This window comes from Lucilia sericata, unplaced genomic scaffold, assembly GCF_015586225.1.
Source record: "Lucilia sericata isolate MDLA Ls3-8-SP2 unplaced genomic scaffold, ASM1558622v1 Contig001828F_arrow, whole genome shotgun sequence".
NCBI classification, from domain to species: domain Eukaryota; kingdom Metazoa; phylum Arthropoda; class Insecta; order Diptera; family Calliphoridae; genus Lucilia; species Lucilia sericata.
In genome coordinates this window covers 7,486-29,427 of record NW_023995725.1, presented here as the reverse complement: position 1 = coordinate 29,427, position 21,942 = coordinate 7,486, and the positions used below count along the sequence as shown (strand labels likewise).

Genomic DNA, 21,942 nt, shown 5'->3' with positions numbered 1-21,942 from the left:
ATTTAAAGTTCCAAATTTTTCGGTAACAACAGGAAGTTAAAACAGGAGAAAAAATATCTACTACATACTTATAAGTAGAAAAAGTGTAAAAAGATGCATAAAGAAAGTTTATGAAAAACAATAAAAGTTTTTCATTAAGATACTGTTAACTTCAAAACAAACAACAAATAAAACCAATTTCTATATATTTAAAGAAAGTGGGTGATTTGAAATAATTTTAGTTTTAGGTCAGCAAAGCAAAGTGGGCAACATCAGCTAATTATATCTGATTAAAAATTATTAACAATTTGGAGTACTATAGAATAAGATGAACAGTTTTGTTCTCCACTGTTTTTAGCTTATAGTGTTTATGATACAACTAAAGATGTTCAGACATTGTCAACGTGATGACTTTATTTGCCATGAAATATATTTTTAAATTAAAGCAGACAAACAAAATTTTGTTAGTTAGTTAGTTAGTTAGTTAGTTAGTTAGTTAGTTAGTTAGTTAGTTAGTTAGTTAGTAGTTAGTTAGTTAGTTAGTTAGTTAGTTAGTTAGTTAGTTAGTTAGTTAGTTAGTTAGTTAGTTAGTTAGTTAGTTAGTTAGTTAGTTAGTTAGTTAGTTAGTTAGTTTAGTTAGTTAGTTAGTTAGTTAGTTAGTTAGTTAGTTAGTAGTTAGTTAGTTAGTTAGTAGTTAGTTAGTTAGTAGTTAGTTAGTTAGTTAGTTAGTTAGTTAGTTAGTTAGTAGTAGTTAGTTAGGTTAGTTAGTTAGTTAGTTAGTTAGTTGTTAGTTAGTTAGTTAGTTAGTTAGTTAGTTAGTTAGTTAGTTAGTTAGTTAGTTAGTTAGTTAGAGTGTTAGTTAGTTAGTTGTTAGTTAGTTAGTTAGTTAGTTAGTTAGTAGTTAGTTAGTTGTTAGTAGTTATTTAGTAGTAGTTAGATTAGTTAGTTAGTTAGTTAGTTAGTTAGTAGTTAGTAGTTAGTTAGTTAGTTATAGTAGTTAGTTAGTAGTAGTTAGTTAGTTAGTTAGTTAGTTAGTAGTTAGTTAGTTAGTAGTTAGTTAGTTAGTTAGTTGTAGTTTAGTTATTAGTTAGTTAGTTGTTAGTTATTTAGTTAGTTAGTAGTTAGTTAGTTAGTTAGTTAGTTAGTTAGTTAGCTCGTTAGTTAGTTAGTTAGTTAGTTAGTTAGTTTAGTTAGTTAGTTAGTTAGTTAGTTAGTTAGGTTAGTTAGTAGTTAGTTAGTTAGTTAGTTAGTTAGTTAAGAAAAGAAAAGAAAAGAAAGTGTAACTTCTTTTCAATAGTTATGTAACAAGTTGTATAGACGACATGCTGCTAGTGCTTTTAATGGAAGTGCTTCATACAATTTATCTCTTATTAACACAAAATTCATTTATCGCCTTGTCCATTTGCTTTGTACTGGACTTATTTTCCTACAAAAATTTTACAAAGTTTATTAAAACTAATTAGAAATTTCATTCCAAATCATTACGTTTTATGTTCGCAAGACATACAGGTGTGTATCACTTAAGAGCAGCGGAGGAATATGTTAAAACTTTACAAATTTGTGATGATTTAAATATTACAAAAATAGTATTTAAAAATTTACGCTTATTTTTCACTTTTTATGCCAAATATTTCAATTCCATGTTTTACACACATGAAACCTATTTTTCTAATTATTTCACCACAACTGTAAATATTTATTGCTAACCGATAAATCTAGTAGAAATTTATAACAATTTGCATAATTTAATAAATCATTGTAAATTAAATGCATTTATAAAATTTCTGTACAAATATTCACACCTTTTACTACTCTACAAGATATGGCATCCGGTACAAGGTAAATGCAAACTTATTAAATACCTATTTACATACCAATACATTTATTACGCCAACACTGCAATTCCCATTGTTAATGGGAATTTGAATGTCGAGACCTCTTTAGATGTCTGCCAAACAGTTACTAAGAAACACCTACCCAACCACTACTCTCACTGACTCATACTAACAAATAACCCTACAAAACAACTACAAATATTAGTCTGTCTTTATTTTTTCGCTATAGTTCGTAAAGTGCAGTTATAAAAAGAAAAAAATAAATAAATAAAATCCATATAAAAAAAACGAAATAAAAGAAAATAAAAAATGTAAAGCAGAAAATATTTTATATAAAGTTATGCTAATAGGCAGGCAGTCAGCATGGAAACTACTTAGTTCCGTTAACAGTTTCCGTTTCCTTTTTATTGTGGAATATAGTTTGCTCAATATATGTACATAAACACCTGTATTTTTTCACGCAAACACACATTTATGTATTTGTACACATCTGCTTTCGTTTAGCCCACACACCTACAACATACCTTAAAAACTCATTTAAAATTTGTTGTTGGCGATCAAGTTGTCTGTCTATCTGTCAGTAATAATGTTGTTGCTGTTAAAGTTAGAGCAGTTGCTGATGACGATGTTAAAAGAAATCATTATGTTGATGATGAACACAATTTAACATGATGACTGTCAAGAATACGTTGGTTTTTATTATTTGCTTCTGTAATTTAACACCTTCAGATAATTTTGAGTTCACAAGGAAAATTTCTTCATCATCATAATAATCATCTGCATACAATTGCAAACGCAAAATTTCACGTTGGTTTAAAGACATAAGTAGTGTGGGCTTGCGTAGCAAAAACAACAAACAATTTTGAATGAAATGCATTTAAATTGGTGAAAAAATATTAAAAGTCAAAAGGAAGTTACTATTCTATTACTATATTCTACAGTAGTCTATAGTCTAGTCTATAGTCTAGTCTATAGTCTAGTCTATAGTCTAGTCTATAGTCTAGTCTATAGTCTAGTCTATAGTCTAGTCTATAGTCTAGTCTATAGTCTAGTCTATAGTCTAGTCTATAGTCTAGTCTATAGTCTAGTCTATAGTCTAGTCTATAGTCTAGTCTATAGTCTAGTCTATAGTCTAGTCTATAGTCTAGTCTATAGTCTAGTCTATAGTCTAGTCTATAGTCTAGTCTATAGTCTAGTCTATAGTCTAGTCTATAGTCTAGTCTATAGTCTAGTCTATAGTCTAGTCTATAGTCTAGTCTATAGTCTAGTCTATAGTCTAGTCTATAGTCTAGTCTAGTCTAGTCTATAGTCTAGTCTATAGTCTAGTCTATAGTCTAGTCTATAGTCTAGTCTATAGTCTAGTCTATAGTCTAGTCTATAGTCTAGTCTATAGTCTAGTCTATAGTCTAGTCTATAGTCTAGTCTATAGTCTAGTCTATAGTCTAGTCTATAGTCTAGTCTATAGTCTAGTCTATAGTCTAGTCTATAGTCTAGTCTATAGTCTAGTCTATAGTCTAGTCTAGTCTAGTCTATAGTCTAGTCTATAGTCTAGTCTATAGTCTAGTCTATAGTCTAGTCTTATATCTAGTCTAGTCTATAGTCTAGTCTATAGTCTAGTCTATAGTCTAGTCTATAGTCTAGTCTATAGTCTAGTCTATAGTCTAGTCTATAGTCTAGTCTATAGTCTAGTCTATAGTCTAGTCTATAGTCTAGTCTATAGTCTAGTCTATAGTCTAGTCTATAGTCTAGTCTATAGTCTAGTCTATAGTCTAGTCTAGTCTAGTCTATAGTCTAGTCTATAGTCTAGTCTATAGTCTAGTCTATAGTCTAGTCTATAGTCTAGTCTATAGTCTAGTCTATAGTCTAGTCTATAGTCTAGTCTATAGTCTAGTCTATAGTCTAGTCTATGGTCTAGTCTATAGTCTAGTCTATAGTCTAGTCTATAGTCTAGTCTATAGTCTAGTCTATAGTCTAGTCTATAGTCTAGTCTATAGTCTATATATATTCTAGTCTATAGTCTAGTCTATTGTCTAGTCTATAGTCTAGTCTATAGTCTAGTCTATAGTCTAGTCTATAGTCTAGTCTATAGTCTAGTCTATAGTCTAGTCTATAGTCTAGTCTATAGTCTAGTCTATAGGCTAGTCTATAGGCTAGTCTATAGTCTAGTCTATAGTCTAGTCTATAGTCTAGTCTATAGTCTAGTCTATAGTCAAGTGTATAGTCTAGTCTATGGTCTAGTCTATAGTCTAGTCTATAGTCTAGTCTATAGTCTAGTCTATAGTCTAGTCTATAGTCTAGTATATAGTCTAGTCTAGTCTATAGTCTAGTCTAGTCTATAGTCTAGTCTATAGTCTAGTCTATAGTCTAGTCTATAATCTAGTCTATAGTCTGGTCTATAGTCTAGTCTATAGTCTAGTCTATAGTCTAGTCTATAATCTAGTCTATAATCAAGTCTATAGTCTAGTCTATAGTCTAGTCTATAGTCTAGTCTATAGTCTAGTCTATAGTCTAGTCTATAGTCTAGTCTATAGTCTAGTCTATAGTCTAGTCTATAGTCTAGTCTATAGTCTAGTCTATAGTCTAGTCTATAGTCTAGTCTATAGTCTAGTCTATAGTCTAGTCTATAGTCTAGTCTATAGTCTAGTCTATAGTCTAGTCTATAGTCTAGTCTAGTCTAGTCTATAGTCTAGTCTATAGTCTAGTCTATAGTCTAGTCTATAGTCTAGTCTATAGTCTAGTCTATAGTCTAGTATAGTCTAGTCTATAGTCTAGTCTATAGTCTAGTCTATAGTCTAGTCTATAGTCTACTCTATAGTCTAGTCTATAGTCTACTCTATAGTCTAGTCTATAGTCTAGTCTATAGTCTAGTCTTTAGTGTAGTCTATAGCCTAGTCTATAGCCTAGTCTATAGCCTAGTCTATGGCCTATTCTAGTCTATAGTCTTCTCTATAGTCTAATTTATAAGGCACTCTATAATCTGTATATAATCTAGTCTAGTCTATGGTCTAGCATTTAATATGGTCTGTAGACTTAAGTAAAATCTGAACTAACTATAGGGTATCAATAGTCATTCAGCACGTGCATTGGACTTTTATTCAAATTTTTAGCACTTTTCTTTTACTTCCTCCCTGGCAACAACGGGAAACTTAAGTAGGTGTTTATTTTTCTTTGCGCTCTTTTTATTATTTGTATTTTTGTTTTTCTCCGCTGTTTTTGTTAATCATCATCTTAAATATTTAATGTTAAAAATATAATTCCATATCCGTTTCTGGTAATTTTTTTCATTGCTTTTCTGCTTGAATTCTTATAGTTTTGTTAAGTTATAAAAATTTACCTAGTTAAATCATAAGACCTGTTCTTCTTTAAGAAATAATAATAAAAATAAAAAAGAGTTTCTTTCAATTTGTAAACTTAATAAATAATTTTTATTTGTTCACTGATATTTACCAGCAGTTGATTTTAATATATTATTTTTTCAAAAACTCAGACAGAATTAGGTTAATTCAGCGTTATTATAACTGAGTAGTTTTTTTTTTCTAAATATAAAACAAATTTCTTTAGTTCCAAAATTTGTACAAAGTTGTGCTTTTGTATAAAAAAAAACTTTCAGCATTTATATACAAATTTAGTTTTTCATTTGTAGTTGTTGTCATTGTGTTTATTTTTTCTCTCTGTCTTTGATTACTTTTATGTAGATATTTTGCAAACATTATTTAAAAAATAGAGAACAGGAAAAGTTTAAACTTCTTGTTTGTTTGCTATAAAAGACAGGACATGCAGCAAAGTATATAAGCAAAACATGGAGTAAAAAACAGATTGAAATATTTTACAAATGTATTTGTTAGTTGCAAAACTTATGAGGAAGCATACATAGAGTGTACATAAGTTGTACATGTCTACATGTTGGTATTAAAGTTAAAACCAGGCTAAGAGCTTGATGACGTTGTGTTCTAAGGGCAAAGCAAATATGTATTTGTAATAATAGCACCTGGTACAGGAAACTAAGGAAGTATCAGACAAATTATTATAATTGAGACTAAAACTAAAATTAAATTTTTCAAACAGCTGGAGAAATTTTTCATCAAATTAATAGTTTAATATGGATTTTTGGGTGAAATTTATAACTTCACAAATTTAGGTTATATTTTCAATTGGACCCCATTTAACAAACTGCAGAAGTTCATGACATACAATTCCGATCTTAAGTAGCTTTCCAAGGATAGTAAAAGTGTTACAAATGCTTAAACAAGCACAACTTCATTTCCAATAATTAAAATTGAATTATTACTCATGATTTAAATTGTATAATAAAAAAAACTTTAGTCTTTCAACTAATTATATATCAATCTATGTTCTAAATGTTAACAGAAATGCAAAATCAAACAAATACTCAATTATTTCGCTTTTTCCACAAATCAGTCTCCTTTATAAATATTTTATTGACACACACATATGTAGTATTAGCTCAGCGAAATTCTGTGTAATGAAAACGAATATTCAATTTACAGACGACTAAAAACGCCCACAGCAACGTATGATTGATATTTGTATAAACTGCAGCAATCATACGCACACATCACTCTATAGCAGACATAAACTCATACACTTAAACACGCACACTTCCTCTATTTAAAAACAAAAGTATGTCAATGAGTGTCACCCACAGACAGACAGATGGACGGACGGACGGACGTAACACATGTGTATGTTTTTATTTATAGTTATTTGCTAAGTAAATAAACCAAAAAGTGGGGAAAAAAGGATACAAATTATAGAGAGATAACTCACCCTGTAATGTTGTACATATGATCCATAAACTTGATTTAGTGTATCGCGTAATGAAGGCACCATCATCCAGGACATTAAAGTTAGCAGTACCATTATACAAAGTATTTGGCAATTTCTCTTCCGTAAACAACCATTGAGGTCCAGCTAAAGCTGCAATAACAATGGCCACCGATATGCTGAAATTAAACATACACATATGTACATATGTATAAACAAACGAAACGTATAAATAAATTGACTGGGTTGTGCTCATAGAGACAACATACATCCATCTATCCATATACAAACATACATAAACTCAAAAGCAAAAGAGATAAAAGAAGGAATTAAAACACTTTCAAATACTCTTTCAACTCAACAAACATACGTACAGACAGGAAAATATTCACAATCAACAGTAAAGTAAAAAAGTTGTTGTATGTACGAACGTACTTATGTATGTACGTACGTATGTATGTATATTTGTTAAAGCTGCATGTTTGCTGTTCATATATATGACTGTGTGAGAGCTCCTGTATAAGGCACCAACAATACAAACAGCTAAAAGCAGCAACTGCAACAACTTCATACACAAGTACATAAATAACAAAACAACATGTAAAACACAAGAGAAATTAAACAAAGCATAACGGATCTGTTACTACTACACATATATTTGTAGCATAGTTTTAAGCGCTAGTAAAAATAACTAAAAAAAACTAAACGGGAAAACGTATAATGTGAAAAAAAGATGAAACGGTGCTAGTAGCTAGTAAATAACTGTTACTTTTTTTGATAGACCTACATATGTAGGAAAATTAGATGGGTTCTATTTACATAAGCAGACAGTAGTACTGCCTTCTCCCATAGGCCACATTGTTGTTTGGGCGAGAACAAGAAATTATTATCTTTAGAGAAAAATCTTGATCAAACAAGATATATTTTTTGTTATGAAATATGGCACCATGCTAATTCATACTGTATGGAATGCACTTTAAATTGTATGGAATTGCAAAATTGTGATTGTTTGTCCTTTCATATATAGATGTCTATGTTTATTAGGGCGTTTGACTTAAGTATTTTCGAAGATGTGTACATTGTATAAATATAAATAAATAAACACTTCTCCAAAAAACAACGCACAGACAAGCCAAAACTATAAACTAGACTGTAGACTAGACTATAGACTAGACTGTAGGCTATAGACTATAGACTAGTCTATAGACTAGACTATAGACTAGACTAGACTATAGACTAGACTATAGACTAGACTATAGACTAGACTATAGAATAGACTATAGATTAGACTATAGACTAGACTATCGACTAGACTATAGACTAGACTATAGACTAGACTATAGAATAGACTATAGACTAGACTATAGAATAGACTATAGACTATACTATAGACTAGACTATAGACTAGACTATAGACTAGGCTATAGACTAGACTATAGACTAGACTATAGAATAGACTATAGACTAGACTATAGACTAGACTATGGACTAGACTATAGACTAGACTATAGACTATAGACTAGACTACAGACTAGACTAGACTATAGACTAGACTACAGACTAGACTGTAGATTAGACTATAGACTAGACTATCGACTAGACTATAGACTGGACTATAGACTAGACTATAGAATAGACTATAGACTAGACTATAGAATAGACTATAGACTATACTATAGACTAGACTATAGACTAGACTATAGACTAGGCTATAGACTAGACTATAGACCTAGACTATAGAATAGACTATAGACTAGACTAGTAGACTAGACTATAGACTAGACTATACTATAGACTAGACTATACTATAGACTATAGACTAGACTAGACTAGACTATAGACTAGACTATAGACTAGACTATAGACTAGACTATAGACTAGACTATAGACTAGACTATAGACTAGACTATAGACTAGACTATAGACTAGACTATAGACTAGACTATAGACTAGACGATAGACTAGACTATAGACTAGACTATAGACTAGACTATAGACTAGACTATAGACTAGACTAGACTAGAGACTAGACGACTATAGACTAGACTATAGACTAGACTATAGACTAGACTATAGACTAGACTATAGACTAGACTATAGACTAGACTATAGACTATAGACTATAGACTAGACTATAGACTAGACTAGCCTATAGAATAGACTATAGACTAGACTATAGACTAGACTATAGACTAGACTATAGACAAGAATATAGACTAGACTATAGACTAGACTATAGACTAGACTATAGACAAGACTATAGACTAGACTATAGACTAGACTATAGACTAGACTATAGACAAGACTATAGACTAGACTATAGACTAGACTATGGACTAGACTATAGACTAGACTATAGACTAGACTATAGACTAGACTATAGACTAGACTATAGACTAGACTATAGACTAAACTATAGACTAGACTATAGACTAGACTATAGACTAGACTATAGACTAGACTATAGACTAGACTATAGACTAGACTATAGACTAGACTATAGACTAGACTATAGACTAGACTATAGACTAGACTATAGACTAGACTAGACTATAGACTAGACTATAGACTAGACTATAGACTAGACTAGACTATAGACTAGACTATAGACTAGACTATAGACTAGACTATAGACTAGACTATAGACTAGACTATAGACTAGACTATAGACTAGACTAGACTATAGACTAGACTAGACTATAGACTAGACTAGACTATAGACTAGACTATAGACTAGACTATAGACTAGACTATAGACTAGACTAGACTATAGACTAGACTATAGACTAGACTATAGACTAGACTATAGACTAGACTATAGACTAGACTATAGACTAGACTATAGACTAGACTATAGACTAGACTAGACTATAGACTAGACTATAGACTAGAGTATAGACTAGACTATAGACTAGACTATAGACTAGACTATGGACTAGACTATAGACTAGACTATAGACTAGACTATAGACTAGACTATAGACTAGACTATAGACTAGACTATAGACTAGACTATAGACTAGACTATAGACTAGACTATAGACTAGACTATAGACTAGACTATAGACTAGACTATAGACTAGACTATAGACTAGACTATAGACTAGACTATAGACTAGACTATAGACTAGACTATAGACTAGACTATAGACTAGACTATAGACTAGACTATAGACTAGACTATAGACTAGACTATAGACTAGACTATAGACTAGACTATAGACTAGACTATAGACTAGACTATAGACTAGACTATAGACTAGACTATAGACTAGACTATAGACTAGACTATAGACTAGACTATAGACTAGACTATAGACTAGACTATAGACTAGACTATAGACTAGACTATAGACTAGACTATAGACTAGACTATAGACTAGACTATAGACTAGACTATAGACTAGACTATAGACTAGACTATAGACTAGACTATAGACTAGACTATAGACTAGACTATAGACTAGACTATAGACTAGACTATAGACTAGACTATAGACTAGACTATAGACTAGACTATAGACTAGACTATAGACTAGACTATAGACTAGACTATAGACTAGACTATAGACTAGACTAGACTAATAGACTAGACTATAGACTAGACTATAGACTAGACTATAGACTAGACTATAGACTAGACTATAGACTAGACTATAGACTAGACTATAGACTAGACTATAGACTAGACTATAGACTAGACTATAGACTAGACTAGACTAGATATAGACTAGACTATGACTAGACTATAGACTAGACTATAGACTAGACTATAGACTAGACTATAGACTAGACTATAGACTAGACTATAGACTAGACTATAGACTAGACTATAGACTAGACTATAGACTAGACTATAGACTAGACTATAGACTAGACTATAGACTAGACATAGACTAGACTATAGACTAGACTATAGACTAGACTATAGACTAGACTATAGACTAGACTATAGACTAGACTATAGACTAGACTATAGACTAGACTATAGACTAGACTATAGACTAGACTATAGACTAGACTATAGACTAGACTATAGACTAGACTATACTAGACTATAGACTAGACTATAGACTAGACTATAGACTAGACTATAGACTAGACTAGACTATAGACTAGACTAGACTATAGACTAGACTAGACTATAGACTAGACTATAGACTAGACTAGACTATAGACTAGACTATAGACTAGACTATAGACTAGACTATAGACTAGACTATAGACTAGACTATAGACTAGACTAGACTAGACTAGACTATAGACTAGACTATAGACTATAGACTAGACTATAGACTAGACTATAGACTAGACTATAGACTAGACTATAGACTAGACTATAGACTAGACTATAGACTAGACTATAGACTAGACTATAGACTAGACTATAGACTAGACTATAGACTAGACTATGACTAGACTATGGACTAGACTATAGACTAGACTATAGACTAGACTATAGACTAGACTATAGACTAGACTATAGACTAGACTATAGACTAGACTATAGACTAGACTATAGACTAGACTATAGACTAGACTATAGACTAGACTATAGACTAGACTATAGACTAGACTATAGACTAGACTATAGACTAGACTATAGACTAGACTATAGACTAGACTATAGACTAGACTATAGACTAGACTATAGACTAGACTATAGACTAGACTATAGACTAGACTATAGACTAGACTATAGACTAGACTAGATATAGACTATGACTATAGACTAGACTATAGACTAGACTAGACTATAGACTAGACTAGACTATCGACTAGACTAGACTATTAGACTAGACTATAGACTAGACTAGACTATAGACTAGGACTATAGACTAGACTTAGACTAGACTATAGACTAGACTATAGACTAGACTATAGACTAGGACTAGACTAGACTAGACTATAGACTAGACTATAAGACTATAGACCTAGACTATAGACTAGACTATAGACTAGACTATAGACTAGACTATAGACTAGACTATAGACTAGACTATAGACTAGACTATAGACTAGACTATAGACTAGACTATAGACTGACTATAGACTAGACTATAGACTAGACTATGGACTAGACTATAGACTAGACTATAGACTAGACTATAGACTAGACTATAGACTAGAATAGACTAACTATAGACTAGACTATAGACTAGACTATAGACTAGACTATAGACTAGACTATAGACTAGACTATAGACTAGGACTATAGACTAGACTATAGACTAGACTATAGACTAGACTATAGACTAGACTATAGACTAGACTTAGACTAGACTATAGACTAGACTATAGACTAGGACTATAGACTAGACTATAGACTAGACTATAGACTAGACTATAGACTAGACTATAGACTAGACTATAGACTAGACTATAGACTAGACTATAGACTAGACTATAGACTAGACTATAGACTAGACTATAGACTAGACTATAGACTAGACTATAGACTATAGACTAGACTATAGACTATAGACTAGACTATAGACTAGACTATAGACTAGACTATAGACTAGACTATAGACTAGACTATAGACTAGACTATAGACTAGACTATAGACTAGACTATAGACTAGACTATAGACTAGACTATAGACTAGACTATAGACTAGACTATAGACTAGACTATAGACTAGACTATAGACTAGACTATAGACTAGACTATAGACTAGACTATAGACTAGACTATAGACTAGACTATAGACTAGACTATAGACTAGACTATAGACTAGACTATAGACTAGACTATAGACTAGACTATAGACTAGACTATAAACTAGACTATAAACTAGACTATACACTAGACTATAAACTGGACTATACACTAGACTATAAACAAGGCGATAGAAAATTATATATCTTCAACGTCAAACAGGATGTGCTATTCAAGTTATTTGTGAAAACTTAAAAATGTCTCCACTAGTTATTATTTAAACATACAACAAATCATTAAACTTAACTAAATTAAAACATTAACTAACCTGAAGCACTCAACCAAAAGAACTATAAAGATCATATTTTTATTCACCCTAATTTTTAATTTAAACAATTCGCCAGTACTTTTCTTTTATGTTGCTGATGATGTTGATGATGACTAAAGTGTTTCCATAGAAACCATAATGAAATGTTGAATGGAAAATAGAAAAAGACAATGATAAAAAAACTAAAAAAAATTCGCGGCAAAGAGGTCAAAATGTTTTGAATACCTAGTAAATTTTAAATGTAACTGAATTTAATTTCACATTAAACTGGTATGTATGAATTTTTTTAATGTTTATATGTAAACACTTTGTCGTGCCTTCTCTACCGACTACTAATTTTAAATTTGTAGTGAGTTAGAGATAGTGTAGATTTGAAAATGTTGGAAAAAAATTCAAAGACAGGAGTTTATTACCATTCAGTTTAAAATAATTTCACTTAACTCCATGTCTGTGTTTTAGTTACAGTTTTTCATGGGTTTTTTTTTTGTTTTTTTTTTTTTTGCCAAAGAAGAGGAAGGATGCTATATGATAAAATGCATTATTTATCTATTAAAGTTTTAAGTTCGAGAAAGAAAAAGAGAGTTCCTGACACAATCTTTAGGAAAAGAGCTTTTTCGAAAAAGTTCTCATTTAATAAAAACTATTTTTCCTTTTCGGAATTTATTTTACTTTTTGTTTTACAGTTGATGAACTTCCGCCTGCCTTTACAAAACCAATCAAGATTAAATGATTCGAAAAAGAACAAACAAGTTCAAGTTCCCGCGATTTTATAAATTTTATCAATTATTTTCTTTCCAGCCTCAATTTATTTAAATCGCATTCCAAACTAAGTGCAATTGCTCACTGCATGTTAAATTACGTTGCATGTCATTCTATTAATCTTCTCTTCGTATTCATTGCAGGATTCTATCTAGGGATGCCAAACGGGAATTCCCGATTCCCGAAAATCCCGGGATTTTCGGGATTTGAAAGTACCGAAAACCGGGATTTTAAAAAATGAAATACCGGGAAATTTCGGGATTTTAAAATCCCGAATTTTTAAGTATTTTTCCGCTATTTTATACATTATAAAGTACTAAATAAGAGAATTTTAAAAGTTTTTGGACTTAAGATGACTCTACTAACTTACAAGCTGAAATATCAAAAAAAAAAAAAAGTAAGAGTGCTATATTCGGCTATGCCGAATATGCTTTTCTATAAACATCAGGGTGATATTACTCATCAAATTTACTGATAGGATCTTATATGAGAGGTAGGGTGAATCATTGACCGTTTTTATAAAATTTTTCATAATTTTTTTAGACCAATTTTGGTTCATACACTTTCCGGTAGGAAGATTTACGTTCCCATAAAAGTTTCTTAGCTTTTGGCGAGTAAGAAATTTACTTATCTCAAATTTCATCTCTACACTCGTACTTGTAAGCCAGTAATGAGCGTTAAAGTATTTATCTGGATGGGACCTTATGTAGGGGTAGGGTCAATTATGGACCGAAACACATAAAACTTGGTAGAGAGATTTTGACTCGCATGAAACATATGTGTATCGAATTTCATCGCTATACTTTTTTAAGCCAGTAATGAGCGTTAAAGTCATTTTTTTAACGGGACCTTATATGGGGGTAGGGTCAATTATGAACCGACCCACATAAAATTTGGTAGAGAGGTTTTGGCTCGTCAGGGAATTACTAATATCAAATTTCATTGCTATACTAAATAGGCATAGATACTATCGGATATATAAAAATAACAAGTACGAAATTATAGGCGGGCGAGGCCGACCATATAACCCCATACACCAGTTATGAGAGTAAAATGTTTTCATAATAAATGTATATAGTTTTCATAATAAATGTATACCTCGCCTCCGATATATTCTAGCACTTTATTGTTAAAAAACTATTTTTCTGAAATATGCTTGGGGGAAGGACGCCATCATATGAGTCGATCCTCATAAAATTTGGAGGGCGAATTTACGATTACATAAAATGTTTTATGCTGAATTTCATTGCGACAGTTCTCTTTTTAAGCGAATTGTGGACACTAATTCTTTTTTAAAGCTGTGTTTTGTATGGGGGCTCGGATCAAAAGCCCGATCATTTCAAATTTCATCAGCGTATTTTAGGACAGTATAAAACAAAAGCACTACTCCGGAGAAACCCAATATACCATCCCTACTAAGGGTATAAAAAGGGCAATAAATAGGCATTGATACTATCGGATATCTATAATGGAAGTCAACCTGTCAATAAGATGGCGAGAAGATAATTCCCTTGGTTAGTGAACACGGAATATAAGGTGGAGGAGATATAGGTGCAGTACAGGTGCTCTATGTAGCCTCGTATGGATCCCCATTACACATACTATTTAAATATTATTTGGAAACCATTGTAAATTTGGGTATCATGGGTATTATTTTAGGTTTTTATTCTACTATTCAGTGCCTGGGATGGAAAGATTTTTATTCTAAGTATGTACTTTGAATTAATTTGTTTTTCTTTTCACAAAATGCTTATTGGAAAGTAAACACCTACTAAGAGTAATCATATTGCAATATGAAATAAAACATTTTATTTTTGTCGGTAAATTATTAAGATTTTTTGAATTTTTTTTTTTTTATTTTTCGGGATTTAGAAATCCCGAAAATCCCGGGATCCCGATATCGGGATTCCGGGATTTATTTAAAAATCCCGAATCCCGGGATTTCTAAAAACCAGTCCCGATTGGCATCCCTAATTCTATCCTTGCAATTTTTTTTTTCGATAGTGGTGGTGGTTTTCTGAATCAACGTTTAGGTTTGTTGGCTTTATTTGGACATTTTACTTTTTTTTTGTTCTGCTATTAACTGTGAAATGTATGTCAGACAAAATGGCTACGCGGCACGGAAACATAAAAAACACAGTCAAGAGTTAGTTGGTCAGTCATTAAGTAGATACGAGTAGATAGTTTTATATCTATGGTCAAAACTAAAACAATGTGCCCATCATACAGTTAGGATTGTTTTTTTGTTAACTTAGCTAAAATGATGAATGAGGACTGTACTTAAATTTACTTTTAATTCTTTAACATGTAATAAACAAGTAAGAAGTTATAGTCGGGCGAGGCCGACCATATAATACCCTACACCTTTGACAAAAATATAATGTGATTTAGTTGCCATAATAAAGCATTTAAGTTGAATTGTACCTTACCTTAGATATACATTTATATATACGTTTATTGTTGAATAAAATTGTGGACATTTAAGTGAAATTTTGATGGGGGCTTTTCATAGGGGCTAGGGTCATATGAGAACCTATTATTATGGAATTCATGGGGGTCATCAAGTCTTGTATAGAACTTTGTTTTTGCAGCTTTTTGTCGAGATATGAGTATATTAAACATAATTATGAACTTAAAAGCCCTATTCGGTGGGTTCGGTTGTATGGGGGCTAGGTGAAATAATGGACCGATGTAAACCATTTTCAACAGGCTTCATCTACGGTACCATAAAAGATCATGTGCCAAATTTCATTGAATTATCTCCAAAATTGCGACCTGTAGTTTGATTACAAGTTTTAAAAGCCCTATTCGGGGGTTCAGTTGTATGGGGGCTAGGTGAAATAATAGACCGATGGTAACCATTTTCAATAGGCTTCGTCTACGGTACCATAAAAGATCATGTACCAAATTTCATTGAACTATCTCCAAAATTGCGACCTGTAGTTTGGTTACAAGTTTTAAAAGCCCTATTCGGGGGTTCAGTTGTATGGGGGCTAGGTGAAATAATGGACCGATGGTAACCATTTTCAATAGACTTCGTCTACGGTACCATAAAATATCATGTGCCTAATTTCATTGAATTATCTCTAAGATTGCGACCTGTAGTTTGATTACAAGGATTACAAGCCCTATTGGGGGGTTCAGTTGTATGGGGGCTAGGTGAAATAATGAACCGATCTTAACCATTTCCAATAGGCTTCGTCCCTGGGACAATAGAAGATCATTACCAAATTTCATTGAATTATCTTCAAAATTGCGACCTGTAGTTTGATTACAAGGTTTACATGGACGGACGGACAGACGGACGGACATAGCTAAATCGACTCAGAAAATGATTCTGAGCCGATTGGTATACTTTAAGGTGGGTATAAGACCAATATTATTGTGCGTTACAAACATCAGCACAAACCCAATATACCCTCCCCACTAAAGTGGTGTAGGGTATAAAAAGGTAGTTTAAAATAATAATGTTGCTTAAAAATTATTTTACAATAATTTTGTTATTTTACTCATTCCTACGCTTACTCTACTATGTGAATTATAATTAGATTTTTCTTAGAAAAACGGTGATGAAATTTTAATTTAATAAAACTGCAATAAAAAATTCTATTTAATTAATTTTCTTTTATTACTTTGTTATTTTTGTGTTTTTTTTCTCTCAGTTCACAAAAAGATTCACTTTTAACAAAGAAACTATTAAAGCAGCGCGATTTTGTAGCAGGAGCATCATCAGCAACGACAAACATTAAGTTAGAAAATATAAAAGGACATACTGCCACCACGACTACTATTCGCATCTTTAAATGTCGTTAAATGCCATTTAATTTAACTTTTTCCTGTTTTTCACTCTATTCTTTTCATTTTCCTCTTTGTTGTAGTTGTTGTTAATGTACAACCATATTCCCCAAGTCGCAACACTTTTCTATTATAACCCGGTGTTTGAACGAGTACTTATAACAGAATATACATTTGTATGTGTGTGTGTGGCAAGTTAGTAGCTACACCAGGCATTACGTGCCACTTACAACAAACACTATGAAAGTGTCATCTTTGTATTATTGAAGTTTTATAAAAAAAAAAAAAACAACACTTGAGGCATTAAAATGTGCTGTGAGTGAAGCTCTTTCAACTGGACTCCTTCTGTGTTGAAGAGACTTTGTTGGGTTCAAAACCGAAAGGTTATAAAACTGTTTAATTTTAAACGTTTATGTTTGGAAAGATTTACACATTATTGTGTGGTTAACTAACAAAGAGAAAAAGTTTATTTAATAATAAAATCCAGAAAAAAAATCTATTAGCCAAAGGTTACAGCTAAATGGCAAAACTTAATAAAAGCCAAAGATTATATCTGCTATTGTAGCTATTCTTTTTAAGCTTAAAAACAATTTATAGTTAGTTGTACGTATTTTAGTGGTTATCTTTATGGCTGTGTCTTAATATTAAAAATAAATTTTTGCAGACCAATAATTTATTATATTTGCAATGAACTTATTACTTCCGTTTAATTTATATAACTTAAATTGAGTTTTAATTGAATTTTTGGATTCTGTCATTGTCTGGTTTCATAGAATTGCCACTTTTGAAACCTAAAGTATACATTGAAAGTTTCTATATAATTTCCGTTCAGTTCTAGTTCAGTTCTAGTTCAGTTCTAGTTCAGTTCTAGTTCAGTTCTAGTTCAGTTCTAGTTCAGTTCTAGTTCAGTTCTAGTTCAGTTCTAGTTCAGTTCTAGTTCAGTTCTAGTTCAGTTCTAGTTCAGTTCTAGTTCAGTTCTAGTTCAGTTCTAGTTCAGTTCTAGTTCAGTTCTAGTTCAGTTCTAGTTCAGTTCTAGTTCAGTTCTAGTTCAGTTCTAGTTCAGTTCTAGTTCAGTTCTAGTTCAGTTCTAGTTCAGTTCTAGTTCAGTTCTAGTTCAGTTCTAGTTCAGTTTCTAGTTCAGTTCTAGTTCAGTTCTAGTTCAGTTCTAGTTCAGTTCTAGTTCAGTTCTAGTTCAGTTCTAGTTCAGTTCTAGTTCAGTTCTAGTTCAGTTCTAGTTCAGTTCTAGTTCAGTTCTAGTTCAGTTCTAGTTCAGTTCTAGTTCAGTTCTAGTTCAGTTCTAGTTCAGTTCTAGTTCAGTTCTAGTTCAGTTCTAGTTCAGTTCTAGTTCAGTTCTAGTTCAGTTCTAGTTCAGTTCTAGTTCAGTTCTAGTTCAGTTCTAGTTCAGTTCTAGTTCAGTTCTAGTCAGTTCTAGTTCAGTTCTAGTTCAGTTCTAGTTCAGTTCTAGTTCAGTTCTAGTTCAGTTCTAGTTCAGTTCTAGTTCAGTTCTAGTTCAGTTCTAGTTCAGTTCTAGTTCAGTTCTAGTTCAGTTCTAGTTCAGTTCTAGTTCAGTTCTAGTTCAGTTCTAGTTCAGTTCTAGTTCAGTTCTAGTTCAGTTCTAGTTCAGTTCTAGTTCAGTTCTAGTTCAGTTCTAGTTCAGTTCTAGTTCAGTTCTAGTTCAGTTCTAGTTCAGTTCTAGTTCAGTTCTAGTTCAGTTCTAGTTCAGTTCTAGTTCAGTTCTAGTTCAGTTCTAGTTCAGTTCTAGTTCAGTTCTAGTTCAGTTCTAGTTCAGTTCTAGTTCAGTTCTAGTTCAGTTCTAGTTCAGTTCTAGTTCAGTTCTAGTTCAGTTCTAGTTCAGTTCTAGTTCAGTTCTAGTTCAGTTCTAGTTCAGTTCTAGTTCAGTTCTAGTTCAGTTCTAGTTCAGTTCTAGTTCAGTTCTAGTTCAGTTCTAGTTCAGTTCTAGTTCAGTTCTAGTTCAGTTCTAGTTCAGTTCTTCTAGTTCAGTTCTAGTTCAGTTCTAGTTCAGTTCTAGTTCAGTTCTAGTTCAGTTCTAGTTCAGTTCTAGTTCAGTTCTAGTTCAGTTCTAGTTCAGTTCTAGTTCAGTTCTAGTTCAGTTCTAGTTCAGTTCTAGTTCAGTTCTAGTTCAGTTCTAGTTCAGTTCTAGTTCAGTTCTAGTTCAGTTCTAGTTCAGTTCTAGTTCAGTTCTAGTTCAGTTCTAGTTCAGTTCTAGTTCAGTTCTAGTTCAGTTCTAGTTCAGTTCTAGTTCAGTTCTGGTTCAGTTCTGGTTCAGTTCTGGTTCAGTTCTGGTTCAGTTCTGGTTCAGTTCTGGTTCAGTTCTGGTTCAGTTCTGGATCAGTTCTGGTTCAGTTCTGGTTCAGTTCTAAGTCAGTTTTATTTCGGTTCCAGTTTTGTTCTAGTTCGGTGGTAGGCTAGAGTATAGACTATACTATATGCTTGAATGTAGACTAGACTATAGATTACTCCATAGACTTGATTATAGAATAGGCTATATATTTGATTATAGCCTTGAATACAGTCCAGACTATAGAATTTATATACAGGTGGCTAGACCAAAATCTAGACTAGAAACTAGACTAGAGTATACTATAGGCTATGTATATATGTAGACTAGACTTTAGACTAGATTATTTTTGATAAATTACCAACATAGTGACAAAATAAATAAACCTCTCATCTGTGTTAAAGTTGTTATATAAACAACATAATGCAGCCCTATGGTATTTTTTCTTTAAACTACTTAAGATGATTTTTCTCTATTGTGCTTCAATTACCTTCTTTTATTATTATCGCCTTATTTATAATGCAAGTAATTTTTATTCTTTTTTTTTCAGACATTTGTGCAACAACAATTGCAAAACAAAACGAGAATAACGAACGAATAAATAATAGAAATAAAAAGAGAAACTTACCTGGCAGCAACAGGTGTTATAATCCATAAATAACCATTTGTATTGCGTTCTAAGGATGAACAGGGGTATTGGCGTCTATATGTGGTAAAGTCATCTATTGCTGGTGTTGCTGTTATTGTAGTAGTTTGTTTAAAGTCATGATGTTGATGTGTTGATTGTTGGTGCTGCTGTTGCTGCTGTTGTAGTCTTAGATGTTTTTGTTGAACACCATTCAATTTACTGAGATTTGTACATGAATTATTCATGCCAGCATTTAGATCGCTTGCCATGGAAATGGTACGATGGCCAATGCCACCCACACTACCTGTTCCATTTGAATTTGTCTTGTTGACTGGTAGTTGCTGTGGGTCCATTGTGTAACCAGTTGATGGTATGCTGCCGGAGATTGTATTTATAACACCCAACATTGTGGGTTCATTAGAATTGTTTTGATGAGAGTTGTTGTTGTTGTTGTTGGTGTTACTGTGAGAATTATTGTAGCTGTTGTTGGAGTTATGACGCTGTTGTTGTTGTTGCTGTTGTTTGCGTATGTCACCATCAGTGACAGTGGCATTAGCAGCCGATACTAGTGATAGAGTTGATAGAGACGATGCTGTATTTCTGGGTAATGTTGCATACGGCGATTGTTGTAAATAATATTGTGAAGTACGTGGACATTGTGGTCGTTCTATGGATGCATGTGTTGTAAGTTTATGATGATGTTGTTGTTGTTGTTGTGACGATTGCTTTTGTAAACTGTTATGATTGTGCATTATAAAGTCGGAATCATTTTTTATTTTTTGCTGCTGTTGTTGCTGCTGCTGAGTTGTGCTTGTTTTTAATAATGTTGATGATGATGTACATTTTGTTGTTACTGCTGTTGTTGAAGCTTGGGTTGTTGTAGTTTGACTTAGTGATGTTGACGTTGTTGTTGTTTGTGAGGAAATGCAAGATTTTACTAATGATTGTTGTTGACCACTAATGTTGCCATTTAGTTGTTTTTGTTTTAGTTGATGTTGCTGCTGCTGCTGCTGTTGCCTTAACTGTCCTGTGGGTAAATTAGCATTTGTGCCAGAAGTAATTTTTATATCACAACCACCAGCAGTAGTACAGTCTGTGTCAACACTATGTGAGGATGCCACACGAAATACATTTGGCACTGTAGGATAATCGCGCATAATTTACTTTAGTTTTTGGTTTTATCTATTTCCACACTAAATTTTCCACTCTACTCGGGCCACACAACACCATACACTACCAACCATCAACCGACAACCAACCACTACCACGACAACTGACTAAAAATCTAATATTGCAAAAATAACAACAAAAAACATAAGAAAAAGCAACAACATAAAAAAATTAAGCCAAATATGTATGTAAGTTGAAAAAATTTAGAGCATAAAAACTTTTTGGTTGGTTCAGTTTTATTATTTCTTTTTTCCGCTTTTCTATTAACCAAACAGACAGACAGTTACACATACACACACACTAACTGACACACGCACTCACTCACGCACACATACAACGGAAATGTATACACACTCAAAAAACTTTAAATTATGCAAAGCGTCGCAATGTATGTTGTGTTTTTGTAATTATGAACATTTTTGTGAATATTTATTTTTATTATTTTATTTTTGTTGTGTCGTACGTTTTAGTTTTTGCTCGTTTTTTTTTTTAATATTTTTTGCTTTGGAAAAATTAGTGTGAGTTAATGTTATTGTAGGAATTTAGTTTCGCCAAAAGTAATTAATTTTTTAAAAATAATTTTAATTTGTTTGTTTAAATATTAAAATAATTACTGCACATTATACGTTTGTAGAAATTTAATATCATTTAATTTATTATAATGTAATGCTTTGATTTAGAATCAAATTAATATTTGATGAA

General features: G+C 32.1%; 1 protein-coding gene across 1 annotated transcript in view; it reads right to left on the bottom strand.

Annotated features, from left to right (window-relative positions):
• The window catches only part of LOC119612772, a 59,525-nt gene extending 38,257 nt beyond the window's left edge, over positions 1-21,268 (bottom strand). Inside the window, exons 1-2 of the mRNA XM_037968632.1 lie at positions 20,071-21,268; positions 6,603-6,778 (exon numbers count right to left, since the gene is read on the bottom strand). Coding sequence (XP_037824560.1) covers positions 6,603-6,778; positions 20,071-21,227 — 1,333 coding nt within the window. The 5' untranslated portion in view covers positions 21,228-21,268. The remainder of the gene's footprint in view (positions 1-6,602; positions 6,779-20,070) is intronic.
• Positions 21,269-21,942: the final 674 nt, after the last annotated feature.